The sequence below is a fragment of the Ammospiza caudacuta genome, chromosome 36 (genome assembly GCF_027887145.1).
Source record: "Ammospiza caudacuta isolate bAmmCau1 chromosome 36, bAmmCau1.pri, whole genome shotgun sequence".
In the NCBI taxonomy this organism is placed as follows: Eukaryota; Metazoa; Chordata; class Aves; order Passeriformes; family Passerellidae; genus Ammospiza; species Ammospiza caudacuta.
This window is the reverse complement of record NC_080628.1, coordinates 1,552,119-1,564,129: the sequence shown is the minus strand read 5'-3', so window position 1 is coordinate 1,564,129 and position 12,011 is coordinate 1,552,119. Positions and strand designations below refer to the sequence as shown.

At 35.1% G+C, this 12,011-nt stretch overlaps 1 protein-coding gene across 1 annotated transcript in view; it reads left to right on the top strand.

Moving 5' to 3' along the window:
• LOC131570579 (sucrase-isomaltase, intestinal-like) overlaps positions 1 to 12,011 on the top strand; it is a 151,443-nt gene that overhangs the window by 4,961 nt on the left and 134,471 nt on the right. Inside the window, exons 2-6 of the mRNA XM_058822943.1 lie at positions 1,164 to 1,217; positions 1,521 to 1,574; positions 2,063 to 2,116; positions 2,421 to 2,533; positions 3,893 to 3,969. Of these exons, the coding sequence (XP_058678926.1) occupies positions 1,164 to 1,217; positions 1,521 to 1,574; positions 2,063 to 2,116; positions 2,421 to 2,533; positions 3,893 to 3,969 (352 nt within the window). The remainder of the gene's footprint in view (positions 1 to 1,163; positions 1,218 to 1,520; positions 1,575 to 2,062; positions 2,117 to 2,420; positions 2,534 to 3,892; positions 3,970 to 12,011) is intronic.

Sequence of the window (12,011 nt, the reverse complement as noted above, 5' to 3'; positions counted from 1 at the left end):
CAATTATTTTTTCCCCCAAAATCCCGATTATTTTTCCCAAAATCCCGATTATTTTTCCCCCCAAATCCCAATTATTTTTCCCAAATCCCAATTAGTTTTCCCCTAAAATCCCGATTATTTTTCCCCAAATCCCCTTTATTTTTTCCCCTAAAATCCCGATTAATTTTCCCCCCAAATCCCAATTATTTTTCCCAAAATCCCAATTATTTTTCCCCCAAAATCCCGATTATTTTCTCCCCAAATCCCAATTATTTTTCCCCTAAAATCCCGATTATTTTTGCCCCAAAATCCCGATTATTTTTTCCCCCAAATTTCCATTTTTTCCCAAAATCCCCTTTTTTTCCCCCAAATCCCTTTTTTTCCCCAAATTTCCTCTCCTTTCCCCCAAATTTCCATTTTTTCCCAAAATCGGATTCTTTTCCCTCCCTGCAGTTCCCTCTCCCTCCTGGAGGCGGCGCTGTTCCCGTTTGTCTCCCCCAAAATCCAGGGTTTTTTTTCCCCCAAATTTCCATTTTTTTCCCAAAATCCCGAATATTTTTCCCCCAAATTTCCTTTTTTTTTCATTTTTTTCCCAAAATCCCGGTTTTTCACCCCAAATTCCCATTTCTTCTCCCCGCAGTTCCTTCTCCCGCCTGCAGGTGGCGCTGTTCCCGTTTGTCTCCCCCAAAATCCCCTTTTTTTTCCCACAAATTTCCTCTCATTTTCCCCAAAATTTCCATTTTTTTCCCCCCAATTCCCATTTCTTTCCCAAAATCCCGGTTTTTCACCCCAAAATCGGATTCTTTTCCCTCCCTGCAGTTCCCTCTCCCTCCTGGAGGTGGCGCTGTTCCCGTTTGTCTCCCCCAAAATCCCCTTTTTTCACCCCAAATTCCAGGGGCTTTTTCCCCAAAATCCCCCTTTTTTCACCCAAAATTCCCATTTTTTTCCCAAAATCCCAATTTTTCACCCCAAATTTCCATTTCTTGTGCCCCGCAGTTCCTTTTCCTGCCTGGAGGCGGCTCTGGGGGCGCTGTTCCCGTTTGTGTCCCCCAAAATCCTCTTTTTTCACCCCAACTTCCAGGAGGTTTTTCCCCCAAAATCCCCCTTTTTTCACCCCAATTCCCATTTTTTTCCCAAAATCCCAATTTTTCCCCCCAAAATCGGATTCTTTTCCCTCCCTGCAGTTCCTTCTCCCGCCTGCAGGCGGCGCTGTTCCCGTTTGTGTCCCCAAAAACCACGTGGGTTTTTTCCCAAAATTCCGGTTATTTTTCCCCAAAATTTCCATTTTTTTCTCCCCAATTCCCATTTTTTTCCCAAAATCCCGGTTTTTCCCCCCAAAATCGGATTCTTTCCCTCCCTGCAGTTCCTTCTCCCTCCTGCAGGCGGCGCTGTTCCCGTTTGTCCCAGCCCAAATCCCCTTTTTTTTCCCACAAATTTCCTCTCATTTTCCCCAAAATTTCCATTTTTTTCCCCCCAATTCCCATTTTTTTCCCAAAATCCCAATTTTTCCCCTCAAAATCGGATTCTTTCCCTCCCTGCAGTTCCTTCTCCCGCCTGCAGGCGGCGCTGTTCCCGTTTGTCTCCCCAAAAACCACGTGGGTTTTTTCCCAAAATTCCGGTTATTTTTCCCCAAAATTTCCATTTTTTTCCCCCCAATTCCCATTTTTTTCCCAAAATCCCGGTTTTTCCCCCCAAAATCGGATTCTTTTCCTGCCCGCAGTTCCTTCTCCCTCCTGCAGGCGGCGCTGTTCCCGTTTGTCCCAGCCCAAATCCCCTTTTTTTTCCCACAAATTTCCTCTCATTTTCCCCAAAATTTCCATTTTTTTCCCCCCAATTCCCATTTTTTCCCAAAATCCCGGTTTTTCACCCCAAATTTCCATTTCCTCTTCCCCGCAGTTCCTTTTCCCGCCTGGAGGCGGCTCTGGGGGCGCTGTTCCCGTTTGTCTCCGCCAAAATCCTCTTTTTCCACCCCAAATTCCAGGGCTCTTTTCCCCCCAAATTTCCTCTCTTTTCCCCCCAATTTTCATTTTTTCCCAAAATCCCAATTTTTCCCCCCAAAATCGGATTTTTTCCCTCCCTGCAGTTCCTTCTCCCGCCTGCAGGCGGCGCTGTTCCCGTTTGTGTCCCCAAAAACCACGTGGGTTTTTTCCCAAAATCCCGGTTATTTTTCCCCAAAATTTCCATTTTTTTCCCCCCAATTCCCATTTTTTTTCCCAAAATCCCGGTTTTTCCCCCCAAAATCGGATTCTTTTCCTGCCCGCAGTTCCTTCTCCCTCCTGCAGGCGGCGCTGTTCCCGTTTGTCCCAGCCCAAATCCCCTTTTTTTTCCCACAAATTTCCTCTCATTTTCCCCAAAATTTCCATTTTTTTCCCCCCAGTTCCCATTTTTTTCCCAAAATCCCGGTTTTTCCCCCCAAAATCGGATTCTTTCCCTGCCCGCAGTCCCTTTTCGCGCCTGGAGGCGGCTCTGGGGGCGCTGTTCCTGCTGGCCGCGCTCGCGGCCGCGGCGCTGCTGGCGCTCCTGGGAACGCGGGACGGCGCCGACACCGGCAGCGGTCAGGGCCAAAAATGGGGGAAAAAATCGAGATTTTGGGCAAAAATGGGGTTGGGGAAAAATGCCGCGGGTTTGGGGATGGAAAAGGCGGGGATGGGGTAAAAAATAACGGGAATTTTGGGGGGGAAATGAGGGGAAAGTGGGGATTTGGGGAGGGAATTGGATAAAAAATGGGGATTTGGGGGAAAAAATCCTGGGGGAAATCCTGGGGGAAAATGGGGAAAAATCCTGGGAAAAATCCTGGGAAAAATGGGGATTTGGGGAAAAATCCTGGGGGAAAAATCCTTGGGAAAAATGGGGATTTGGGGGAAATCCTGGGGAAAAATCCTGGGAAAAAATGGGGATTTTGGGAAAAATCCTGGGGGAAAATCCTGGGAAAAAATCCTGGGAAAAATGGGGATTTTGGGAAAAATCCTGGGGGAAAAATGGGGATTTGGGGGAAAAATCCTGGGAAAAAATCCTGAGGAAAAAATGGGGATTTGGGGAAAAATCCTGGGGAAAAATGGGGATTTGGGGGAAAAAAGGGGCGGAAATGGGGGAAAAAACGTGGGAAAAATCTGGGGGAAAATGAGGAAAATTGGGGGAAAAATGGGGATTTGGGGCAAAAAATCCTGGGGAAAAATCCTGGGAAAAAATGGGGATTTTGGGAAAAATCCTGGGGGAAAATCCTGGGGAAAAAATCCTGGGGGAAAATGGGGATTTGGGGGGAAAATCCTGGGGGAAAATGGGGAAAAATTGGGGAAAAAATCCTGGGGAAAATCTTGGGAAAAAATGGGGATTTGGGGAAAAAATCCTGGGGAAAAATCCTGGGGAAAAATCCTGGGGGAAAATGGGGATTTGGGGGAAAAAATCCTGGGAAAAAATGGGGATTTTGGGAAAAATCCTGGGGGAAAATCCTGGGAAAAATCCTGGGAAAAATCCTGGATAAAAAATGGGGATTTGGGGGAAAATCCTGCGGAAAAATCCTGGGAAAAATCCTGGGGAAAAATGGGGATTTGGGGGAAAATCCTGGGGAAAAATCGTGGGGGAAAAAATCCTGGGAAAAATGGGGATTTTGGGAAAAATCCTGGGGGAAAAATGGGGATTTGGGGGAAAATCCTGGGAAAAAATCCTGAGAAAAAATGGGGATTTGGGGAAAAATCCTGGGGAAAAAAGGGGCGGAAATGGGGGAAAAAACGTGGGAAAAATCTGGGGGAAAATGAGGAAAATTGGGAGAAAAATGGGGATTTTGGGAAAAATCCTGGGGGAAAAATTCTGGGGGAAAAATGGGGATTTTGGGGAAAAATCCTGGGGAAATTTCATTTCTAATACTTTGATATTAATTGTAATTAAATTTGAATTAAACTCTCATTAATTGCAGCCTTTTCCCCGCACTGCCCCAACGTTTCCCCGTCCGAGCGAATCGACTGCGCCCCCGACAGCGCCCGGGCCACCAAGGTAACCAAAATTCGCAATTTTCACCCCAAAATTCACAATTTTCACCCCAAAATTCACAATTTTCACCCCAAAATTTACAATTTTCACCCCAAAATTCCCTTTTTTTACCCCAAAATTTGCAATATTCACCCCAAAATTCACAATTTTCACCCCAAAATTCCCTTTTTTTACCCCAAAATTCGCAATTTTCACCCAAAATTCACAAATTTCCCCCCAAAATTCCCCTTTTTTACCCCAAAATTCCCAACTTTCCCCTAAAATTCGCAATTTTCACCCCAAAATTCCCTTTTTTTACCCCCAAAATTCCCTTTTTTTACCGCAAAATTCGCAATTTTCACCCCAAAATTCACAATTTTTACCCCAAAATTTGCAATTTTCACCCCCAAATGCCCTTTTTTTACCCCAAAATTCACAAATTTCCCCCCAAAATTCCCCTTTTTTACCCCAAAATTCCCAAATTTCCCCTAAAATTCGCAATTTTCACCCCAAAATTCCCTTTTTTTACCCCCAAAATTCCCTTTTTTTACCCCAAAATTCGCAATTTTCACCCCAAAATTCACAATTTTTACCCCAAAATTCGCAATTTTCACCCCAAAATTCACAATTTTTACCCCAAAATTCGCAATTTTCACCCCAAAATTCCCAAATTTCTCCCCAAAATTCCCAATTTTCACTCCAAAATTCCCCTTTTTACCCCCAAATTCACAAATTTCACCCCAAAATTCACAAATTTCACCTCAAAATTCCTTTTGTACCACAAAATTTCCCTTTTTCACCCCAAAAACCACAATTTTCACCCCAAATTTCCGTTTATTACCCCAAAATTCCCAAATTCCCCCAAATTCACAAATTGCCCCCAAAATTCCCTTTTTGACCGCAAAATTCACAATTTTCACCCCAAAATTCCCCTTTTTTACCCCAAAATTCCCAAAATTCACCCAAAAATCCACAATTTTCCCCCCAAAAATCACAAATTTCACCTCAAAATTCCCTTTTTGACCCCAAAATTCGCAATTTTCACCCCAAAATTCACAAATTTCCCCCCAAAATTCCCCTTTTTTACCCCAAAATTCCCAAATTTCCCCTAAAATTCGCAATTTTCACCCCAAAATTCCCTTTTTTTACCCCCAAAATTCCCTTTTTTTACCCCAAAATTCGCAATTTTCACCCCAAAATTCACAATTTTTACCCCAAAATTTGCAATTTTCACCCCCAAATGCCCTTTTTTCACCCCAAAATTCACAAATTTCCCCCCAAAATTCCCCTTTTTTACCCCAAAATTCCCAAATTTCCCCTAAAATTCGCAATTTTCACCCCAAAATTCCCTTTTTTTACCCCCAAAATTCCCTTTTTTTACCCCAAAATTCGCAATTTTCACCCCAAAATTCACAATTTTTACCCCAAAATTCGCAATTTTCACCCCAAAATTCCCAAATTTCTCCCCAAAATTCCCAATTTTCACTCCAAAATTCCCCTTTTTACCCCCAAATTCACAAATTTCACCCCAAAATTCACAAATTTCACCTCAAAATTCCTTTTGTACCACAAAATTTCCCTTTTTCACCCCAAAAATCCACAATTTTCCCCCCAAAAATCACAAATTTCACCTCAAAATTCCCTTTTTGACCCCAAAATTCGCAATTTTCACCCCAAAATTCACAGATTTCCCCCAAAATTCCCTTTTTATACCACAAAATTCACAATTTTCACCCCAAAATTCCCAATTTCCCCCAAATTCACAAATTTCACCCCAAAATTCCCTTTTTTATCCCAAAACTCACAATTTTCACCCCAAAATTCCCTTTTTTACCCCCAAATTTCCCCCCAAAATTCCCCTTTTTTACGCCAAAATTCACAATTTTCACCCAAAAATTCGCAATTTTCACCCCAAAATTCCATTACCCCAAAATTCACAAAATTCGCCCCAAAATTCCCTGTTTTACCCCAAAATTCACAAATTTCACCCCAAAATTCCCTTTTTTACCCCAAAATTCACTAATTTCCCCCCAATTTTCACAATTTTCACCCCAAAATTCCCTTTTTTACCCCCAAATTCACAAATTTTCACCCCAAAATTCCCTTTTTTTTCCCCAAAATTCGCAAATTTCACCCCAAAATTCACAATTTTCACTCCAAAACTCACAAATTTCACTCCAAAATTCGCAATTTCACCCCAAAATTCCCTTTTTTCACCTCAAAATTCCCAAATTTCCCCCCAAAATTCCCTTTTTTACCCCCAACTCCCTTTCTAAATTTTCAATTTTCTTTCTCCATCCCAAATTTCCGCAGCAAAATTTCCAAATTTCCACCCCAAATTCTCCTTTTTTCTCCCCAAAATTCCCCTTCAAAACCCCAAAATTTCCTTTTCTAACCCCAAATTCCTTTTTCTAACCCCAAAATTTCCTTTTCTCGGTAATTTATTAATTTCCGTTACATTTTAATATTTAATGATTGCGATTTTCCATGGCAATTAACAAAAATTTAATGGTTAATTAAGAGGTTTTCCCATAAGAAATTAGCGCGGGAAATCCGTGGGATTTGAGGGAATTTCTGGGAAATTTGGGGTGGGAATTTCTGGAAATTCCTGAGAATTTCAGGGAATTTTTAAGCTGGGAATTGGGGGAGTTTTGTGGATATTTCAGGGAATTTTAGAGCTGAGATTTGGGGGAATTTCGGAACTTTCAGGGTTCAAAATTACGGAAATTTCAGGGATTTTCAGGGTTGGAAATTGGGGGAATTTTGGGGAATTTTTCGGGAATTTCTGGGTTGGGATTTGAGGGAATTTCTGGGAAATTTGGGGTGGGAATTTCTGGAAATTCCAGAGAATTTCAGGGAATTTTTAAGCTGGGAATTGGGGGAGTTTTGGGGATTTTTCAGGGAATTTTAGAGCTGAGATTTGGGGGAATTGCAGAAATTTCAGGGTTCAAAATTACGGAAATTTCAGGGATTTTCAGGGATTTTTTAGGGAATTTCTGGGTTGGGATTTGAGGGAATTTCTGGGAAATTTGGGGTGGGAATTTCTGGAAATTCGAGAGAATTCCTGAGAATTTCAGGGAATTTTTAAGCTGGGAATTGGGGGAGTTTTGTGGATATTTCAGGGAATTTTAGAGCTGAGATTTGGGGGAATTTCGGAACTTTCAGGGTTCAAAATTACGGGAATTTCAGGGATTTTCAGGGTTGGAAATTGGGGATTTTTCAGGGAATTTCTGGGTTGGGATTTGAGGGAATTTCTGGGAAATTTGGGGTGGGAATTTGTGGAAATTCCAGAGAATTCCAGAGAATTTCAGGGAATTTTTAAGCTGGGAATTGGGGGAGTTTTAGGGAATTTTCAGGGAATTTTAGAGCTGAGATTTGGGGGAATTGCAGAAATTTCAGGGTTCAAAATTACGGAAATTTCAGGGATTTTCAGGGATTTTTTAGGGAATTTTGGGGATTTTTCAGGGAATTTCTGGGTTGGGGTTTGAGGGAATTTCTGGGAAATTTGGGGTGGGAATTTCTGGAAATTCCAGGGAATTTCAGGGATTTTCAGGGATGGAAATTGGGAGAATTTCAGGGAATTTTTAAGCTGGAAATTGGGGGAGTTTTAGGGATTTTTCAGGGAATTTTAGAGCTGAGATTTGGGGGAATTTCGGAACTTTCAGGGTTCAAAATTATGGGAATTTCAGGGATTTTCAGGGTTGGAAATTGGGGGAAATTGGGGATTTTTCAGGGAATTTCTGGGTTGGGATTTGAGGGAATTTCTGGGAAATTTGGGGTGGGAATTTCTGGAAATTCCAGAGAATTCCAGAGAATTTCAGGGAATTTTTAAGCTGGGAATTGGGGGAGTTTTAGGGAATTTTCAGGGAATTTTAGAGCTGAGATTTGGGGGAATTGCAGAAATTTCAGGGTTCAAAATTACGGAAATTTCAGGGATTTTCAGGGATTTTTTAGGGAATTTTGGGGATTTTTCAGGGAATTTCTGGGAAATTTGGGGTGGGAATTTCTGGAAATTCCAGGGAATTTCAGGGATTTTCAGGGATGGAAATTGGGAGAATTTCAGGGAATTTTTAAGCTGGAAATTGGGGGAGTTTTAGGGATTTTTCAGGGAATTTTAGAGCTGAGATTTGGGGGAATTGCAGAAATTTCAGGGTTCAAAATTACGGGAATTTCAGGGATTTCAGGGTTGGAAATTGGGAATTTTTGAGGGAATTTCTGGGAAATTTGGGGTGGGAATTTCTGGAAATTCCAGGGAATTTCAGGGATGGAAATTGGGGGAATTTCAGGGAATTTTTAAGCTGGGAATTGGGGGAGTTTTAGGGAATTTTCAGGGAATTTTAGAGCTGAGATTTGGGGGAATTGCAGAAATTTCAGGGTTCAAAATTACGGAAATTTCAGGGATTTTCAGGGATTTTTTAGGGAATTTTGGGGATTTTTCAGGGAATTTCTGGGTTGGGATTTGAGGGAATTTCTGGGAAATTTGGGGTGGGAATTTCTGGAAATTCCAGAGAATTTCAGGGAATTTTTAAGCTGGGAATTGGGGGAGTTTTGTGGATATTTCAGGGAATTTTAGAGCTGAGATTTGGGGGAATTTCGGAACTTTCAGGGTTCAAAATTACGGAAATTTCAGGGATTTTCAGGGTTGGAAATTGGGGGAATTTTGGGGAATTTTTCGGGAATTTCTGGGTTGGGATTTGAGGGAATTTCTGGGAAATTTGGGGTGGGAATTTCTGGAAATTCCAGAGAATTTCAGGGAATTTTTAAGCTGGGAATTGGGGGAATTTTGGGGATTTTTCAAGGAATTTTAGAGCTGAGATTTGGGGGAATTGCAGAAATTTCAGGGTTCAAAATTACGGAAATTTCAGGGATTTTCAGGGATTTTTTAGGGAATTTTGGGGATTTTTCAGGGAATTTCTGGGTTGGGATTTGAGGGAATTTCTGGGAAATTTGGGGTGGGAATTTCTGGAAATTCCAGAGAATTTCAGGGAATTTTTAAGCTGGGAATTGGGGGAGTTTTGGGGATTTTTCAGGGAATTTTAGAGCTGAGATTTGGGGGAATTGCAGAAATTTCAGGGTTCAAAATTACGGAAATTTCAGGGATTTTCAGGGAATTTTCAGGGAATTTTCAGGGAATTTTCAGAGAATTCAATCCCAGAAATTTGATGGGGGAGGGAAAAAAATTCCTGGGACTTGGAGCAGAAAAGGGAAGGAGAAAAAAGCAGGAATAAAACAAAGAAATCAAAGGTTAAAAACGGAATTAAAAAATCAGAGTTCAGAGATCAAAAGAATAAATCAAAGGTTAAAGATAAAAAGAATAAATCAGAGATAAAAAGAACAAACCAAAGTTTAGAGATAAGAGCAATAAATCAAAGGTTAGAGGTAAAATCTATGAAATGAAGTTGGGAGAAGAAAAAATAAATTAAAGTTTAGAGAGAAAATTCAGAAAAATAAAATATGAAAATCAAAGTTTGGAGGAAAAAATCAGAAATCAAATTTAGGGATAAAAATAATCAATTAAAATTAGGGATAAAGTTAAAAATCAAATAAACGGGATAAAAACAATGAACTAAAATAAAAATAATAAGTTGAAGTTTAGAGATAAAATTGCAAGTCAACGTTTAACAATCGAGTCCAAAAATCAAATTTAGAGATAAAAACCATAAAATGGAGTTGGAAAATAAAGCCCAAAAATCAAAGTTTAGAGATAAAAACCAATCAAAGTTTAGAGATAAAACCAATCAAAGTTTAGAGATAAAACAAATCAAAGATTAGAGATAAAACCAATCAAAGTTTAGAGATAAAACCAATCAAAGTTTAGAGATAAAAGAACAAATAAAGGTGGAGAAATCAAAGGGTAAAGAGAAAAGTTAATGGATTAAGAAATGAAAATTGAGAATTATTTTTATATGTTATTATTGGGATTTTCATGTTCATATTTTTAAATGTTGTTCCATATTGTTATATTTATAATTTGTAATTTATAAATTTATGGATTTATAGGTTTAGATATAATGGTTGGATTTATATGTTAATATAATGGTCGTATTTATTATTGATATATTGATATATTGGTGTATTGATATATTTATATATATATTTAAATATTGATATATTGATAAATTGACATATTTATATAATTATATGTTTATATATAAATATATTTATATATTTATTTATTGATATATTTAAATATTGATATATTGATATATTGGTGTATTGATATATTTATATATATATTTATATACTGATATATTGACATATTTATATATTTATATATTTATATATTTATATATTTATATATTTAAATATTGATATATTGATATATTGATATATTGGTGTATTGATATATTCATATATATATTTAAATATTGATATATTGATATATTGACATATTTATATATTTACATATTTATATATTGATATATTTATATATTGATATATTGATATATTGGTGTATTGATATATTTATATATATATTGATATATTGATATATTGATATATTAATATATTAATATATTGATATATTGATATATTGATATATTGATATATTTATATATTGATATATAGATATATTGATATATTGGTGTATTGATATATTTATATATATATTTATATATTTATATATTGATATATTGACATATTTATATATTTATATATTGATATATTTAAATATTGATATATTGGTGTATTGATATATTTATATATATATTTAAATATTGATACAGTGATATAGTGACATATTTATATATTTATATATTTATATATTTATATATTTATATATTTATATATTTATATATTTATATATTGATATATTGGTGTATTGATATATTTATATATATATTTAAATATTGATATATTGACATATTTATGTATTTACATATTTATATATTGATATATTTATATATTGATATAATGATATATTGGTGAATTGATATATTCATATATATATTTAAATATTGATATATTGATATATTGACATATTTATATATTTACATATTTATATATTGATATATTGATAGATTGGTGAATTCATATATTTATATATATATTTAAATATTGATATATTGACATATATATATATTTATCTATTTATATATTCATATATTCATATATTCATATATTCACATAATTATATACTTATATATTGATATATTGATATATTTATATACTTAGATATTTCTATATTTATATTACTATCTTTATCTTTATTTTGCTCTTTATATATATTTATATATTATGGATGTTCATATACATTTTAAATATTTTTAAATTATTTCCTATATATTAAAAAGTGTTCATACATCTATATAAAATATTTTTATATTTTATATAGATGTATATATAATGTATATATATAATACAAAATATATAATGTATATATTATATATAAAATATATAAAATATTTTCATATTATATATATATATATTATATAATATATATTATATAATCTATATATTATATATAAAATATGTAAAATATTTTTATATTTTATATAGATATATATATAATGTGTATATATAATATATAATATATAATATATAATGTATATATTATATATATAATATATAAAATATTTTTATATTTTATAGATATATATAATGTATATATGTAATATATAATATATAATCTGTTATATATAAAATATATAAAATATTTTTTATTTTATATAGATGTATATATAATGTATATATATAATACATAATATATAATGTATATATTATATGTAAAATATATAAAATATTTTTATATTTTATATATATATAATGTATATATAATATATAATATATAATGTATATATTATATATAAAATATATAAAATCTTTTTATTTTATATAGATGTATATATAATGTGTATATATAATGTATAATATATAATGTATATAATATATATAATGTATATATATTAATATATATATCTATATTTATATAGATGTATATATTTTATATAGACATATACACGTGTACAGAAATATATGCACATTCATGAATTTATGGATGTGCTTTTTTTATATATTTAGAAATTTATATATGCATTTAATACGTATATTTATTTTTATATGTATAT